Source organism: Panthera onca, chromosome B3, assembly GCF_046562875.1.
Source record: "Panthera onca isolate mPanOnc1 chromosome B3, mPanOnc1 haplotype 2, whole genome shotgun sequence".
Taxonomy (NCBI): Eukaryota; Metazoa; Chordata; class Mammalia; order Carnivora; family Felidae; genus Panthera; species Panthera onca.
Window position 1 is genome coordinate 106395947 of NC_138344.1, and position 19101 is coordinate 106415047.

The window sequence follows — 19101 nt, forward strand, 5'->3', positions numbered from 1 at the left end:
AATGCAGAGACTACAGATTCTACAATTGTAATATAATAGACATAATAATTTTTATTATGAAATATTTCTTGGGTATCTATAATGTACAAGTTATAAGATTATTAAGCGTAAAATTAGTCATGATTCTTTTCCAAGGGCCTATTCTAGGTTTACTTTGAAAACTACCTATATATGACCATTAAATTAAAGGAAGAAAACTGTAGTAAATAAGATTAAGCATGTGAAGTGTTTGTATTTCTTTCATTGGTCCATGAGCAAGACTGAAACTAGGTATGGCTATGGAAGAAGTAGAATTCATCTTTAATTTTATTGAGGTCTTTGCCAAATTCCTTTGTAAATTTCTTTTCCCCTATCCCACTAATGCATGTCCATGGAACTTGCTTCCCAAGTATTAAAATTTGACTATTCAAAAGATCTAAAAACTTTCATATTAAGATGTAAATGTCCGCCATAGGTAAGGACACCTAAACTATCATTCTCACTGGATAGCACAAGGTATAAATAATTAGTCGAATTTTAGTCTTCAGCCTTCAGATGTGTGTTGGGAAAGTATCAAGGGGAGAGAGAGAGGGTAATGAGGTTCTTGGAGAATATTTTTGAGGGCACTAAGTATTCACCTGAAATTGAACCACTTAAATGGGTGTCTGTCTTACCTACTCTTAATTTGGCCTTTCCTACAAGGTACTTCTTGCAACATTTCACTATACTTACCAAGAAAGGTTACATGATGAGTCATTGGCAAAAATATCTAAGTATAGTTCTCAGAAAATGAAAACATAAGCTCCAGTAACAAGAGCTCTCTAAAAGACCATATTCCTATCACCAAAATGTAATCATTCTATGCCATTTAAAGCTGAAACTAATTTCACTTCCTCTTTAAGGATTTATGAAACTGACATGAAAGGATTTTTCTACTTCCACTTTTGCTTTTCTAAAATCTCTTCTCCATATTGCAACCAGAGCAAAACGCAAATCAGATCACATCATCCCCCTGCATAAAAACCTCCAGCGGTTTTCCATCACACTTAAAATAAAATCAAAATCCTTAACTGTGGCCTATAGGTACCCTGACTACATAGCACTCTTTCCCGCCTTGACTGTGCCCCAGACATCCCTGAGTTCTGTCTGTTCCTTGACATGTCAAGATCACCCCCACCCCAGGGCCTTTGCTCTTGCTTGAGTCTTCCCTTAGATTTTTACATGGTGGCTTCCTCTGTGATTCAGGCCTGCCCAGCTGCCACCTCCTCTAACAGGATTTCTTTCACCAATTGGTATAAAGTAACCTCTCCTTTGCCCCCTCTCCCATACTACTTGCCTACATCATACTTTGCTCCACATCCATTATTTATTCCTCTGTAATGATCTTGTTTGTTTTCTATTAATCCCAAGTAAGGTCTATGAAAACTGCCCCTCCTCTTCACCATAAGATCCCTCTAGGTGGGTGCCTGGGGGTTCAGTCGAAAAAAAAAAAAAAGATCCCTAGCCTCTAGAGCAGTAGCTGGCATTTTCAAGGTACTCAATATCTATTGATTAAATAAAATGCATGGTGACTCAAGTCTATAGTATAAAAATTACAAATAACATAATATATGTTATATATTCTATATATATACATATAGTTTTATATATATAACATATATAGTTTCATACACACACACACACACACACACACACACACACACATACATAAAATCTAGGGTTTGGAGTCAGTCTTTTAAAGCAATATAAGAAGAACAATCCAGGGTTTAGGTTCGGAACCAAATGGTTACCTCTGGTATAGATGACATGAAGTGAAACTCACATAAAAAGGGTCAGCAGTGGTGGGATTGGCAGAACACTCCAGCAGGCCTCAGTAAGCCAAAGGGCTAGAAGTCAAAACAAGCCTTCAAGAGAACAGTTTTAGCCCTGCAAGGGACAAGTCTATATGAACCTAACTAGGCCTATGGAAGAGATAAAATATTGCACAACAGGTGTCAAATCATTTACAATGTATTATTATTAAAAATATCACATTATGTGCTTTAAAGTAACAGTTACATTTTCTTGTGTGTCTGCACACCATGGTATCAGGCAATGTGGTAGGTTCTTTCTGTGCAAGATCTCATCTGTTTCTGCAAGGCGATTATTCCATGTCCTGATGAAGAAACCAAGACTAAGAGAGGTTAATAACTTGTCCACAAGATAGAGCAGAGATAGACTTTGGGATATCCTCTTTGGCTCTAATATGTTTAAAGTATTTAAAAATGATTGTTTTGAATATCTTCAAAATGAATAAATATGCTCTCCTCCTCCACAGTTTTCACCATGGTCTGTTGGGTCATACCCAGCCTGATCTCACACTTATGGATCTGTCTGGCCTCTACCATAGACTCTAGAGTTCTCTCTCTCTCTCTCTCTCTCTCTCTCTCTCTCTCTCTCTCCCTCTTTCTCTGTATGTCTCTCTCTATCTCTATCTCTTTTTTTTTTTTCATGCACAGAGCCTGACGTGGGGCTAGAACTCACAAACTGCAAGATCGTGACCTAAGCCAAAGTTGAAGACTGAGCCACCCAGGCACCCCTAGAGTTTTCAGTCTCTGATGCTAATCTGAATTCTTCCTTCTACGGGCTGCTTCTCTACAAAGAGGCCTCTGCCATGTTTGTACCAATAACAGGTTGAGAATGTTCTCCAAGGACCCCCTGAGTGGGGGTCAAAGGCCGTTATGCTGGCTTTTATCTTATTAAGTGGGTTTTATAAATAATCAGCCAAAAAGAAAGGAGAGAGTCTTCCACGAAGGGAAGAGAGAAGTTTTCCTTGAATGGAAAGAGCAGGAGAATGGAATTGGTGACAATTGGAAGCAAAACTCTAAGAAATAAAGCTCTAGTTTGTCTAGAGCTTTCAAGAAAAGGCATAGCAACATCTCTGCATCAATCCCTCTCAAGCTTTAAATGACTTAACTTTTCAATTACTGCTTTTACTACCCAATTAGAAACACTTTTATGAAACAAGAAAGAGATGAAAAATGAATCAACATACTGAACAAATCCTTCAACTATTAAAGAATAAGATAAGTATACATCTCATCTTGTAGCTTTTCTAAAGGCAAAGGATGTATTTTGGTAGCAAGCACCTTATTAAGTACTTACTAGGTGTCAAGGATGTCCAGGTCTTCTGCAGTATTGAGCTGCTCTTAACTACAAATAACTGAATACAAAAATTAGAGTGGCTTAAACAATGAGAAATATTTATTATCCACCCCTGTCCCCAAATAGATTCCCAAGGTAGGCAATTGCAGGGAGAGCTCAATGGCTCAACAATGTGCAGGACCCAACCTTTGTCATCATTCACCTCCTCCCTGTTACACTGGTTCTTTGCAAGATGGCTCAGAAGTTCCAGGCTCAGACATAAACGTAACAGCTTATGGTTGAAGAAGGCATTTTCTCTTGGGTGACTCTTATTATTAGGGAGAGTAATCTTTCCCAGATCCATCTCCCAAGCCTTTTCCCTGGGTTCCGTTGGTTAGAATTGCATCACATACCCATGCCTTAAGCCAGTGCTTCCCAATTTTTTCACATCATGACACAAATAAGAAAGATAATGGTTTGTTTGTTTTAATGTTTTACTTATTTTTTTTATTTTTTTAATGTTTATTTTAGAGAGAGAGACAGAGACAGAGACAGAGTGTGAGTAAGGGAGGGGCAGAGAGAGAGAGAGACAGACAGACAGACAGAATCTGAAGCAGGCTCCAGGCTCTGAGCTGTCAGTGCAGAGCCCAATACAGGGCTCAAGTTCACAAACCGTGAGATCATGACCTGAGCCGAAGTCGGATATTAACCGACTGAGCCACCCAGGTGCCCTGGAAGATTATGGTTTTTATGACATACAGGGGTACCTGAGTGAGGTTGCTTGTGGCCAGACAAGACAGTCTCAGGTTTCAGTAGTTGACCCTTACTGGAATATTCCAAAGGCATAAGGGATCAATACTGTGTCACATCTCTAACCCGTTCACTACATACCAGTGTGTGCTGGCACATAGATTGGGACACTGTGCTCTAGACTACAAGACAGACTGAGAGAGCATTATCCATACACAAACTGTAGTGGGAGAAGGATCTACCAGTGGGAAGGAAAAAGGACATGGTGGTCAAGGGTGCCTCATCTATTCTAAATCTTACAATACAACGAGAAGAAGTGTACTTGACCTTTGAACAACACGGGATTGAACTGCGTGTGTCCACTTTTTCGCAGAATTTTTACAGTACAGTACTATAAATGTATTTCCCCTTCCTTACGATTTTCTTACTAACATTTTCTTTTCTCTGGCTTATTGTAATGATACAGTATATAATATATATAATATACAAACTATGTGTTAATATGTGTTTTGTGTTATCGGTAAGGCTTCTGATCAACTGTAGGCTATTAGTTGAGTTTTTGGTGAATCAAAAGTTATAGGCAGATTCTCAACTGTACAAGGGGTCAGCATCCCTAAATCCCTGCCATGTCCAAGGGGTTTGAACATGGAGAATGAAATTGAGGCTAATAATTTAAATGACTTGCTTAAGGTCACAGAGCCAGTAAGTGGCCCAGTTGGCACAGTGGATGAGAACCCGTGGAATGCTGGTAAATGTGTAACAATCAGCTTTTCCAAATGTAGTTCTGACATGCCTGTTGGTTAATATTTAAGATAAAACTGAAACAGCAAACGTGTATGGGGACTTACTTTGTCAATGATCTGAGTAGCTCTAGTACAGAACTGGATGTTGTGTACCAGTCACCATGTAACAGCTATAGACATAATATGCTTTGTATTTGTCTTTATTTATTTATTTATTTATTTATTTATTTATTAGTTAGTTAGTTAGTTACTGAGTGAGAGAGAGAATGCTCCCACACACAATCAGGGGAGGGACAGAGGGAGACCCTTAAGAGAGAACCTTAAGAGTGTTCTACTCCCAGCTCAGAGCCCCACATGGAGCTCAATCTCACAATCCATGAGATCATGACCTGAGCTGAAATCAAGAGCCAGACACTTAACCAAGTGAGCTGCCCAGGTGCCCACAACATGCTTTTTAAAGTTTAATCTGCATTGACAGTTTCTCTGTCACTTAAGTCTAGACAATCAACAAAGTGATAAGTTAAGTCCTGAATGGTGGCACTTGCTGATTTCCATGGTGTAAATACTCCTTTCCTAGCCAATTTCAAGCCACTAAAGTGAAGTCACTGAATAGAGCAGTGAGAAGAGATGTGCAGTAACACATTACAGAGAATTTTCACCACACAGACACAAGACAGGTAACCTCAAGAGCACAGATAATAATAAGCTATATTAAAATAATTTGGAAGTGGTGAGTTTTTAATACACATTATCTTTGCTTAAATTTTATTTACTTTGAAGTTTTATATAATTTAATTTTTAATAGTGGCTTTATTTAACAAACTACTGGCAAACTCCTTGAAAATCTAAGTGTGCTCTCAATGCTAGTATAAGCCAGCTCCACACACCGCTGTTGACTCACTTTCCACTGAGTCTCCTTGCTGCCTTTATTACTGGCATGTAAAAGCTAGAGATGATCTGTAGGATGCAGGGGAAAATCTGGGTACCAGCCATTACTTCTGGTGCCCCTGTATTGCTGCTACTGGACACTTCGTTTTCTCCTATGGAAAAGGATGAGAACAACAGTCCTTGCCCTGCCTACGCACAAGGGATGTTGTGAGGATTAAACTGGTTGGTCTAAGTGAGAGTGCTTTGAAAACTGCAGAGCCAGATACAGAAAAAAGTCTTTATTATGCTTGTCATTTCATCACTGGTGTTCAACCAGGCCACCATCAGTAAGGATACAAAATGGAGGGAGGGGGGCACCTTGGTGGCTCAGATGGTTAAGCATCTGACTCTTAATTTTGGCTTAGGTCATGATCTCATGGTTTGTGAGTTCAAACCCCCACATCAGCCTCTGTGCTGACAGTGTAGAGATCCTGCTCGGGATTCTCTCTGCTCGCATGTGTGTTCTCTCAAAAATAAACATGAAAAAAAAAAAAAGGATGCAAAATGTGTTGCAGCTTTCAAAGATATGGTTTGAGATCCTCTGTAATGCCTACCATAGACAGTAAACCCAGAAAAACTGTTTCTGAGAAGTCCAAATTTTTGCTAGTCTTCACTTACTGAGAGTAGCTATCTATATTGGGAGAAAAGAGATTCTTTTTTACTCATTTCTAGCTGTTGTTGGATTGTCTGAGGGGATCTCTCCCTGGGGGTATAGAATGCTTCTTATTTTTAATTATTGAATAAAGATCTTTTGATTTTGTAATTTTGATTTTTCAAGCTGCTTTCCTTTTGGGGCCACACAAATTCACTAAGTTATTTTGTATGGATCATGCCCCTCTGCTGAAGGTGGTTTCTACGTGAATTTGATTAAGTATCCCAAATATCCCAAGTTGAAATTCTAAACTTGATTGCCTTTATAAAAAATGTATACCTTACGCTTGCTGAACTTCTCTTTGGCCTGTAGACAACTTTTCTGCCAGAGTCTTCCCACATCAGGCCCTTTGCCTATGCTGACCCCTCTGCCAAGAAAGCTTTCCCCTGATTCTTTGCAAAGTTAACTCCTCTTCATCCTTTAGCTCAAATGCTACCTTCTTACAAAGGTCTTCTCTGAAGACCTGTTTCAAATCATCTCCCCAATCTGTTTTCTTCATAGCACTGATCACAATCTTAATTTCCTTATTTGTTTGCTTTTGTGTCTATATCCCTGATTATAATATCAGATCTTTGAGGGCTAGGACTTTGCCCATTCATATCCTTATCTACTTCCAGCCTAGCATACCATAACTATCTGTTGAACAAATGAATTTGTCTGAAAGGATCCACACCAATGTTGTGGAGCTGTGGCCATATACAGTTCTCTGGAGGTGATAGCCTCCTCTAAAGACTCTCCAAGGCTTGGCCTGTGGTGTTCATGGTGGCCTGCACTTCCCTCAAAAGGCCTAGGAGGAGTCACAGTGGCAACACAAGACTGCTGGCTCCAGTCTGCTCCACCCTAATGGAGCTGCCTCAGTGATGTCACACAGGGCAGGATTCTCTAATCCTTCTCATTCTGTGACAGTCCTTTAAAGACCTAAGTGTTTCATGACTTGACATGGTGCAAGGGGAGGGGGACGATGGAGAAAATAGGACCAGGGTGGGGGGTACACCCCCCACCAACAAAATTAGTTTAGGGGCTCTATCCACTGATTTGTACTGCTTCAGGAGGAAGTGCGTAGCAGAGGCTGTAATTCGGGCTAAGATAAGAAAAAGTGAGAAGAGAAGAATGGGGAAAAGAAGGGCAAAGGGGATCAAAAAAGAACAGAAGAAAGGGAGAAGAGTGATGAGAAAAGAGAGAAGAGGAAGACATATGAAGAGGATATATGTGAGAAAGAAACACGGAACAGGTAATGAAGGTGGAGGAGGAAGAGTTGGATCTCATTCTGCTTGACTTTGTGACTCTTGAGTAGTGAGTGACTGACTTCAGTGGGAAAGGATGGATGGCTGAGGCGAGGGGAATTCTCAGGTGCTTCCTAGAGGGGTCACTTAAAGGGCGACCCTTATTTTGAGAGGCCCAAGCCAGGATGTCTCATGGGTGACTCTCCTGGGTGGATTCACAATAGTAATTTGGGAACAAGTGATTTAACCTTCACTTTAAATTACGATTGTGGAGGGAAAGAAGAGAGAGTGTTATTGTTAACCAGATTGAGCTTCAGACTCCTCACCTCGGCCCCCACCCCCATCCTCACCGCATGCCTCCCAATTACTAGGCCAATCACATACAGTTAAATTCAGGACTTGAAAGCCAATCTTTCAGAAAACCTTCCTCTTTGGTAATTGTAATGTAAACAGATTTCTGACGCAGAGTAGGATTGTGTTGTACCTATAAAAATTACTAAAAAACAATTATGGGAATATATGCTCACTGATGTTTCACAGAAACTCACTATGAACATCCCAAATATGTGTAGGAGGCCCAAGCAAAGCCTTGTAGTTCAAACAAAAAGAAAACTTTTAACTCTCTTTTTTCAATGTCCTTTCCTCCGTTCTAAATAGTTGGGTTTTGCCCATAGCATATTTAGGAAACATAATATTTAGTATAATAATAAGGAGGGGGATATTATAAGATTGAGCATATTTATTCAGACAATACTAAGATATCTTTGTTCCAAACTTTATAATGTTAGCTTATAAACCATGAGTTTCCTAGTTCATACCAAAATGTCCCTGCAGGCTGTATCCAGAAATAAGAAATAGTAGGAAGGTACAACTTTATCAGCAGTCTGTGGTACACTGTGCAGCCTTCTTCAAAATCTCTTTATGCTCATATTTTCTATTTTTCTGCCTCTTCTGCTATAATTGACCCAGATTCTCCTCCAAGTGTAGAACAGAGAGAAGAAAGATATGGGAGCCTGAACGAAGGAAGCAGAAAGATAGGAAAGCCCTTCAAGTTCACTGTGGTCCACTACTGCCATTGGCTGTCCGGGCTCTGCCTTATGAATAAGAAAATTTGTTTTCCAAGGGCACTTCAAATGGTGGTTGCCACATGGGCTTTTCAGTTTCAGAATGGTAATGAGTCCACTAGCATGCAAATCATGCTGTTACTTGTCTGAAGTATTAAGGATTTCAATACAGAACAGTTTCAAAGATCTTTGATCTAATTTCCTTTTTTTTTTTTTTTTTTTTGGCAAGTGTATGGAGAAGCAATTAGGAAATGTGTCCTCAGATGATACTGGGACCAAATGCATAAGTGAATTTTATTTTCACGTTGTATACCTGGAAAAGATCCATTGTCATCTTATTCTAAGAAATTCGAACACCATAGATATTGGGTAGAGTGACTTTTGGGTTCCTTGAAGAATGGGCCTCCCAGGGACTATTTGGTGATACTGTTTTATCCTGTTGTCAGGTTCCAGGCCTAAACGTGAAAGGAACAGAAACTTCCTCAAAAAAAGTCATGTAGAAAAAATTGGAAATGCCTTTCACAGCTTCAAAAACAGCTAAGTGTTCGTTGAATGACAAAAAGAAAAAATAGATTGCTTTTTGATCTAGGAGGTGTGGGGCAAAGTGGTTTTAGGAGATAGTAAGCAGCAATGTAAAAATTGCTACAGTGAGTTCCTCAGATAAAAACGGATAGGACTCATCACCTACTAACCTTTTTATTGGCCAGAACACAATTTGGTTAATATTTTCAGGTGTTCTTTTTAAAGTACCTGCCTCCTACACTGAACTATTTGGTTTTTCTTTGTATATACAAGAGCATCTTTTAAAAACGCGGATCTTGCTTTTAAACTTCTCTTCCAGCAAATGTGGTATAGGTCAAATCCCTGAACAGGTTAAGCCTCTGACAAGAAAGGGAAAGGCACCCCAGCCAATGGGAACTCGTGCTGGTGATGTACTGCTCCCAGTTCTGATTCATTGGCCGCCTAGGGTTTGTCATTCTATCCCGGCGTCTGCAAACAGCGTGGGTCGGTTTTCCGTAGGCCAGCTAGCTAAACTGGATTGTGGCCGCCTGCATGTGCAGTTTCAATTAGGTTCAGTTGATCTCTAACTCTTAACAGAAACAGCTGTTACGTTTCTGATTATCCTCCAGATTTTGAAAAATCTTTAGTTCCTTAAACCTCGCTGGAGGTCGTAGGAGGTCCCCTGTGACAGAATCACGTGACTGTCTAACATGTGCAAATAAATACAATGTGGAATCTGATGACCTACAGATGCAAAACCTGCCAGAAACTCAGAGCATGTGCCCCGTGTATCGGTTGCATTCGCGTGTGAATGGGTGGTTGTAGGGTGTTGCTGCCCTTCGGGACTCGAGGTGTGTTGTAGCAGAAGCACCTGCGTGGGGCTCCCAGGGTCACTGGTGAGGGTGGCTTAGAGCCCAGGGGGAGGGGGTCTGGCCGCAGCCTGTATCCAACAGTGCGTTTAAACCACAGCAGCGAGGCGGCAACCAGGCCGCGACTGCGCCGGAAAGAGGTCGGTCCTCGGTGCTCAGAGAACGGCGTCTCTGCAGGGAGTGGGGTGTGTATTTAAGACAAGTGGAAGCGCCGGGGCGGGAGGAGCCGACGCCCTAAGGGGGAGCTTCCCGAGTCCCGGCTGGACAGACTGTCGGGCTTGGAGAAGCTCTCGACGGCCGGGGCGCCTTACACTCACACACTCTGTCCAGCCCCCAACGCCGGGGGCATAACGACCCCAGTGCCGGTTCTGATCCGGCATTCGGATGCTCCGTTCGGCCTTCGCCTGGGGCCCTGGCCGCGAGGGGGCTGCGGCGAGAGAAGCAGGGTAGGGCAGTGATGTCATCTGCGGCCGCCCCTCCCCCGCCTGCCGGCCCTCGCCGCAGTTCCTGCCCAACGACATCCGGGTCTCTCCAGCTGCTCCGCCGCGCCGCAGCTGTAGCGGCCGCTGAGCCGCCGGGGCGGGGCTGACAGAGGAGTCGGGGAGGGGCCGCACGGCGCCGTCGTGAGCGCGCCTGCGCGGGGACGCGCTCGAGGCGGCGGTGGCGGCGGCGCTAGGGACGGGAGCGCGCGCGGGAGCGAGGGAGCAGTGGTCTCGGCGCCGGCCCGGCCCGCAGCTTCGGGTGCTCGGGCGGCTGCAGCGCCAGAACGGGTGGTTGGGGAGGGGGGGTGGGGGGGTGCCAGGCAGGTGGGGCGCGAAAGCGATGAATCTTTGGCTCTTCCTCCTCCTCCTCCGGGACCCGCTCTCCGCCTCCCGCTCCAACGCCCGGATGATCTGAGTCGCGAGGGCGCCGAGAGCCGGGGGCCCGGACGCAGCCCGGCTCCTCCCCTCCTCCGCCCCCTCCCCGGCCTGACCTGGCCGGCGGCCGCCGCGGTGACCCCCTTCCAGCCCCCTCCCCGGCCGCCGTCGCCGCCGCTGCCTTGGCCGACCAGGGACCTGCCCGCCCGCGGCTGCTCCGGGTAAGCATGACGCTTGGGCCGAGGGCGGGCGGGCGGACGGCGCGGGCCTGCGCGGCGGCGGTGGCGGCCAGGCCTGGGCCTGGGGCCTGTAAACAAGCCGGGCGTCTGCCCGGGCGCTCCCGGGAGGAGACACGACAACTCCACCCCCTGGCCCGGCCTCCTCCCCGAAGCCGGGCGGCGGGCGGCGAGGGGTTAACGCTCCGCGAGGGCGGTGGCGGCAGGGAGGCGGGGGCGGAGTGTTGGTGGCGGCGGCGCGGGGAGGGGGCGCGACCCTCCCGCCGCCGAGGCCGGGCGGGTGTTCGTGGCCGCGACGCGGGCGAGGGCCGCAGGCCATCCTGGCTCGAGAGCGGCGGGCGGAACTTTTTTTCCGGGGCGAGGAGTGGGGCGTCGCGGCGCCCGCCCCCTCCCCCCCCCCCCCCGCCCCTGCCCGCCGGGCCGCCCAGGGCTCCAACCCCTGGGAGGGAGGCCGGGAGAAAGAAGGGGGTTGGCTTCCTCTGGACCGGACTTAGCCTCGAGGCACCAAATTCTGGACGGTTTGCTTCAGGTTTATAGGGGGGCTGAGCTGAGAGTGAGGCTCTTTCTGAACTCCAGTCTGTGATGCCTCCAGTTCATTCATTATTAAGGCATCGAACAAATGCATTGGAGTAAATCACACTGATTTCTTCTCGTATTTTAACTGTGTAAATTGGTAAAAGTTCTTAACGTCAGAGTTTGATGGTTGAGGTATGGTTCTGTTCTGCCTGTAGATTTTAAATATTTTCTTGAAAGACAGCTGACTGTGGAGAGCCTTTTAGCAACCGCAGTTTAGATACGTTTTGAACATTTCATCACCCACCTGAGGTCTTTTTCCTTCTCTCTTCTCAAGCACCGCATGGGACTTACAAATCCAAAAAGGTCGTTCTTAAGTTGTCCAAAGAAATCTGTGCCGCCCCTGCCCTCCCCACTGAATTTTCTGCTAATTGGAATAATGAGCCGAATGAACTGTAAGAAGTGATTGGAAGAGTAATGGGAGGTGTAAAAATCAATGGGATATAGGTATTAGAAATTCGAAATTAAAAAAATGGTTCTGAGGAAAAAGGCTTAATCTTTTCAAACTCGCACGTTGGGATTTTAAACACAACCACTTTTTTTTTTTTTTTAAAGATGCAAAGAGCTCTGAAGAGTCAGAGGATTTATTTATTTAAACTGTGCTCTGCTGAGCCTTCTGAGTTCCAGAGCTCACAGGAGTCCAACGGGGCTTACTCCCCAATTCCTCTCTAATTGGAACAACTTCACTTCAACAGCTTTTATCTTTTTAACATATTGGGCCTTTTACAAATACTGCATTTCTGTAACTCTTTACAGAGTAGAAAACTGATTAGAGAGATGGTGACCCACCCCACTGCCTATTTTCTAATCCTAGATGTTACCTTTGATTTAATGTTTCTTTTATCAAAAAATTGAAGCCCAAAGTCACATCCCTGGCCTCGTGTTGTAGTTCTGTTCTTATGTATAACTCACATATATCTGAATAAACATTCAGTCATGTAGGGATGATTACTTTTAAGTTGCAAGTTGCAGCCATTAATGAGAACTTCACATGGAAGTTGCTTAAGACATTTTTGATTGGATATCCTCAAACATTTTTCACCTCAGTGAAGTAATTTTATTATGGGAGGGGTATATTAAGACCAGTAAGGTTTGTCTAGCTGTCTCAGATTGTATTTGAGAAATAACTGTGTTATTTTTTGGTGGAAATTTACATAAATTTGTTTTCACATTCTTTTTTAAAACACAGGTTGTATTTTTTTATATTTTAGATTGGAGGGCTGAAGTGATGATCATAATTACAATATAACCTGTTGAAGGGAACACTGCGCTGGGAGATAAGAAATGTTTAGTCATGGCTGTGCTCCAAAATACCTGTGTCCATGGACAAATCCTTTAACCTTTTGAGTCTCAGCTTTTGCATATTGGTAAAGCTAAAGTGGTATACCGTATTGTCAAATGCATGCCCAGTTGTTAAATTTTTTTATTCTGTTAACATTGTCTATTCAGTATGCCTTGACCATACCAGGCATTTAGATGTTTCAGTGTTCTAAAGATGTGTGTTACTTAGAAATAAGTGTCTTAATTAAAATAATTTTAAATTTGTGATTCTTCTTTAGGGAAGATAGTCCTGTAGGTAGGCTTTATTGATTTTTCTGTTGGGATTGGGAAGTCTAGAAAAACTCTTAGGAGAAAGAGGAAGGAAGAACTCTTGGGTTGGAGACAGGGTGGTTGAGACTATAGGCTTGAACAAGCACAGGACCCTGGGTAGTTTGATGTGAAGGGCATTATAAGAACACATTATATCTTTCTGTGGGTTCAGGCTGGGTCTTGCTATCTTGACTTGTTAATAAACCTTTGTGTGAAAATTTGTTTCCTAATACCTAACTTTTTTTCAAAGGAATCTATAGCAACATCATGTTGTCACATTGTAAACATTGCTAAACAGTTACCAAAAACTTACAGTCTTTGAATTTGTTCACATTATGCCTAGACTGTATAATGGCCAACAGAATGTGTAGCTGATTCTGGTTTAACTATGAATGTTTATTTAATAATTTAAAGACTGCCATGTCCACAGAGAGCTTATTATCCTTGAAGTGCTCACGCATGAGAGCTGGATTAATTTCTTAAGGTGTAAGTCTATGATCATGTAGAAATAATTATAGGGTGATATTTTGATGATCCCCCTCCTCCTCCTTCTCCCCCCCCCCCCCCCATGATTATCGAACTCTTGCCTGAGCACCTGTCTCTGAGTGGTACTGATTACTTTCCATCCTTAGATCAGAGAAGTGAGGCAGCCATGTAAGAAAATTGGCTCAAGTGGAGTCCTATAAGAGTTAAGCAAGAAGATAAAACAAGGTATGGCCCTGTGAAATATGTGGACGATGGGTGAAGGGAAGGTGTGAGGCAACTGGGCAAAAGTTTGTTTCTTCTTGTACCTTGGGTAGTAATTTTATGCCAGAATGTGTTCTTACATTTCAAATAATGTTGGTGGCAAAATTTTTAAAATTCAGTTGCTTCATCTATTATTGCATTATTAACCAAGAAATTCAGTGAATTTCTATCTGGGATGACAAACTGCCCTAATATGAAAGGAGCTTGGGTTAAATGATATAAAAATCAAAAGGTTGATTGTATTCTTCTTTTGCTCTTTCTAATGTACTTCGTATTACATGAGTAAAGATTTTGTATTTGATTGAGTCTCCAGAATATATTCCTTGATGATTTTGACCTTTGCAAGTCCTAGCTACTATCTATATACTACCTAGATAATCTCTTTACCTAGCTTTTCTTTTGCTGAGGCAGGTAGGAGGAGCTAGAGAAAGTAAAGGTTTAAGAGAGGTGAGCTTCTGTGTACCTTTATCTAAAATCTAATAGACTTTAGAATTTTTTAAAGAGACTGAGGGAAAAGTACTAGATGTTAATGTGTATTAATAAAGTAGACTATTGATACATGTGTTTATAAAATAAGAGATGTTTTAAACATTCCTTGAATGTGTGATGAAGAAGGGAGCTTGAGCTTTTATAATTCTTAATATGTTTATTTGGAATCCATTGACTCAGTTTATGTAGGATCTGGATTGAAAGTCATTAGAGTTTTTGTCACTGGTATGATTTAAATTAAAATCCTATGAGACCAAACTACTTCTAGATAAAGTGAATAATAAAAGCCATAGTTTATTATTTGTCAAGCTTTAATTTTCACCACAACCCTCTAACATATATGATGTTATCTCTGTTTTACAAATGAAGAAATAGACTCAGAATCTAAGTAACATGCCAGAATCAGAACTATGTAGATATAAAAGTATTTTCCAAATCTTCCTAAGTGAATTTGTCCCAATTAAATGAGCCTTCTTGTTCCTAGGAATCAAAAATTGAAAAGCTGAATGTTAACACTATGATTCAGATTAAGTCATCCATTACAAGAGTGTCTTCTGAAAACATTCAGAAGTTAAATTCATTTTGTCATTCCCCAAGTTTCAGAAGTCAACAGAGCTAGACGGTTTTATGTCTTCACCTATCATTGTTCAGATTGAGGAATGGAATCAATATTAAATTCTCAAATGGTTGGTATCCTTAATGAAGGATTAAGGGGAATGTTTCTATGTACATACAGTCAATACAACCACATTAAAGGCTTTAGAGGGGAGAAGGTGGTAGAATTTCCTAGTGGGGTTATTTGGAGCAAGCCACTTGATTTCTCTAAGTCTTAGTTTTCTTTATTTGTCATATGGAAAGTCTTTCTCATAAGATATTCTTGAAGATTAAATGAGATGATTGTGTAAAATACTTGACTTCTTCTACCATGAAGAAAGTACTAGATAAATAGTAGCTGCTATTGAGTTTGTGAAATCTTGAGATACAGGAATAGAGACTTACTGATTCTTTGAGCACAGTTTTAGCAGTGAACCTGAAAGCCATACTATAAGAGATCGAGTAGAGACTTTAGAAGAAGTTGTAAAGATTGTAGGCATATAGAACTTATATATATCTATAAAAGTGAAAAAGTTAAGAGGTAACGGAAGAGAGTATGATTAGATCTATTTGATTATATGAAGCTGGAGAGGTCATGGGTTTGGAGTTAGTGGTTAGGTGGGAATAGACAGTTAAACAGAGGATAAAGAATAAGAGTAATAAAGCAACCGTGAATGTTTAGACTAGAGTGATCAGTAAGTGAGGAAAGACAAGGGTTGCTATTTTGAAGAGGAGTTACAGTCTATGATTAGAAATGAGCAAGAAGATACTGCTACAGGAAAAAAATGTGAGAGAGTGAGAAAACTAAATTATTCTAATTAACCAGTTCTTGTAAAAAAAAAAAAATAGGGAGTCTTTACATAAATATATTAAGGTTTTCAGGTGGCTCCTGTGTCCTTTAAGGTTGAAAAATTGTGTTGAAATACTACAGGTCTTGTCACTTCATACCCAGACCATGGTTTCTGCACTCCAGCTGGTCTTTCCCACTTTCATCTTGTGCTGCATCTCCCTCCCCCATTCTATAAACCATTACAAACCCCGTCCTAATAAACTATTTGCACCATATTATTTCTTTGCTCAGCATACTCAGTGATTCCCTTTTCCTCCAGAATAAGGTTTAGAAATCTTTGTTGCGCTTTTGACACTTTCCATGACTGAACCTCAGGACTGATCTATTTCAGCCAAACTGGTACGCTTTCCATCTCTAGAACACACCCTGTACTTTTCTCTCAGTGGATTGTCTGTCACTCATGCTAAGTGGTAGCTTGGAATTCTTGCCCTTCCTTTTCCAGCTTTTGCTTTCCTCTGTATCAAAGCTCTTTTCTAGTATTTCCTCTCCCACAAAGCCTTCTCTGATCACAGTGTTTCATCTCTCATTTCTCTGTACTTCTATAGTAGTATCTATTGTATTATTTGTGTGGCTTTAATAGTATACTGCTAGGTGTCTGTGTTGTAATTATAATTGTTCAATTTAATTACAAATTCTGACGGGGAAAATACAATAGCTTTTTATTATCCCTGAGGCCTACCACAGGACCTTGTGGATAGTAGATACTCAGATATTTTGTAAATATTAGGCACAATCTACCTGAGAGTGGGAGTGATTGCTTTGGAGGTGGTGGAAAAAGTTAAGAGCTTTCAAGTAGTGGACATTGCTGCTTTTCTTCCTATGTATTATTTTCATTGAACCTGGATATTTAAGTGTGAAGATCATACAAATCAGAAATGTGGGAGAGTTCTTACGTTGGTGTAGAAAATTAGGTTGATTGACTCTAGACCTAATGGTTTCATTTTAATTTCCAGTTAAGGGTTAATAGGACATTCATAATCTTGCATCTCTTTCCAGAGTTATATTTGCAGATATTATGACCTAGGCAACCTTTTAACCGGAGTGGTGGAATCACAGTAATTAGATGATGTATTAGTTAAAGATGGGAGATAACTCAACTGATTTAATTTAAACCAAAATAAATGTCTAACATTATGAATAGTCTGTTCATATGAACCTTAAAGCTGAACTTTAAACCATATCAAACTGTTAAACTATTTCCAGTATTTGAAAAATGCACAGTAAAATTTCCTTTATTGAATTTTAAAATGAATAATTTTATATAGACAGTCTGTGGCTGCTTAGACTCCTTTATTGAGGTATGATACTAATGAGACCAGAATCATAAATTTGATTCTTTGTGTGCCTTTTAGGTTTTTCTAGCTTTAACATTAGCTACTAACAATGATAGCTAATATTATTGGGCAGTATGCCAGGCATTATCATAGAAAATTTTTAATTACTATCTCATTAAATCTTCATATTTCTGTATATGAGGTAGATACTACTGTTAGTTGTATCTTAACAGATGAGGAAATTGAGACAGGTTAAGTTACTTGTTCAGTTTCACAGCTAGTAACAGAAGCTAAACACATGTCCTTGGACTTCTCATAGTTGTTATATATATGCAGTTTTATTGCTTCTGCTAAAAGAAATTGTTGGCAGTTGTGATGGTTTAGAAAATCTTTGATTATACTGGGGTGCCTGAGCGGCTCAGTTGGTTAAGCATCCAGTTCTTAAAAAAAAAATTTTTTTTTTGACGTTCATTTATTTTTGAGAGAGAGACAGTGTTGCGGGGGGAGTGGGGGAGGAGAGGCAGAGAGAGGGAGAAACAGAACCTGAAACAGGCTCCTGGCTCCAGGCTGTCAGCACACAGCCCGACGTGGGGCTCGAACTCACAAGCTGTGAGATCATGACCTGAGCTGAAGTCAGATGTTTAACCAACTGAGCCACCTACGTGCCCTCATTAAGCATCCAACTCTTGATTTCAGCTCAGGTCATGATCTCACAGTTCGCGGGATCGAGCCCCACATCGGGCTCTGCACTAACAGTGCTGAGCCTGCTTGGGATTCTCTCTTTCCTTCTCTATCTGCTCTTCCTATGCTTATGCACGCGCTCTCTCTTTTTCTCTCTAAATAAATAGATACAAAGAAAGTCTTTGATTTTGAAGCTTATAACTACATTTCCATCATACTCAGTGAGCGGACCTTGTGATTGAGCTGGGATCTGAGGTAGACGTGTACACTAAATTTGAAAAGTATAGTGTCATATGTCACATCATGTCAGCTCTCTTTAGAGCTTTTTACCAAGTACTTGGGCCACTGGCTGGCTCACGTCCATGGAGTATGTGACCTTTGATGTCTGGATTGTGAGTTTGAGCCCCACTGTTGGATGTGAAGATTACTTAAAAATAAAATCTTTTTTTTAAAAAGGAGCTTTTTACCAAGAACTATTAAACTTTGTTATATAAAAAGAATATAAGATAAAGGCATAATATAACTGGTACCACAAGCCACATGCAATTTTACCTTACTTATGTTCACTACTTTGCAACCCACTGACATGATTTCATCATTCCTTTATTCAAATGAAATTCTTAGTGAATTTAAGAAGAATATAGTCTTAAGCACAAGCTACCTAATTGGGCTTACAGTAAAAGTTATACTATAAATGGAATATTTCATTATTAAGATTTTTTAAAAATAAATCTTTGAAAGCAAGGACCAGGTTTCATTTGTTTTAAGTAGATGTTCAATATTGGATTGTTTAATCCTTGTAGTCTCCTTGCTTACTTTCTGATGAACACATGACAAAGAAAATTGATTGTGAGCCAGAAATATAGCAAACTATGAGAGCATAGGTCACATACAATCCATTTTAAATTTAGGCTCGTTCTTTTTATTCAAATGTGTGTTATGACTATCTCAGGCAGGGATGTAGATAGATAAATGGGTTTTTTGTGTGTTTTGAGTCATGCTATATGTAGCTTAATTATTTCTCTTAATATGTTATTCAAGAACTATTCTGGTGTTTCTAAGAATGTAATTCATTACTGACTGAATAAAGGCCTTGGCTTTTTTTGTTTGTTTTTGTTTTTTAAGTATTGCTCCTTTTCTTTAGTGTGAGTGGTAGAAAAGTGCATCTAATTTGACATTATATCTATAGGAGATGCAACTTGCTTACTTACCTTTGTTACCAAATTTCAGAAATGAAAATATTAAGGGTAAGCAATGAGTGGCTATATATTGGTTCTTCTCTTGTTTTGCAAACAGGATTGTTTACAAGGTTTACAACTGTTTACAGATTGCTTACCAGGCTTTAGAAAAACATCTTTGCAGTATGCCATTATGCTTTA

The 19101-nt window shown here is 41.1% G+C and overlaps 1 protein-coding gene across 3 annotated transcripts in view; it reads left to right on the forward strand.

Annotated features, from left to right (window-relative positions):
* Window positions 1-7097: 7097 nt before the first annotated feature.
* Window positions 7098-19101, forward strand: part of PPM1A (protein phosphatase, Mg2+/Mn2+ dependent 1A) — a 50350-nt gene continuing 38346 nt past the window's right edge. The window contains exon 1 of one of the 3 annotated variants that reach the window (XM_060619960.3): window positions 7098-7405. In XM_060619960.3, coding sequence (XP_060475943.1) covers window positions 7114-7405 — 292 coding nt within the window. In that variant the 5' untranslated portion in view covers window positions 7098-7113. Of the gene's footprint in view, window positions 7406-8907; window positions 8998-10794; window positions 10910-19101 lie in introns of those variants that run through there. The other 2 variants (XM_078448189.2, XM_060619961.3) reach the window with 2 other exon arrangements.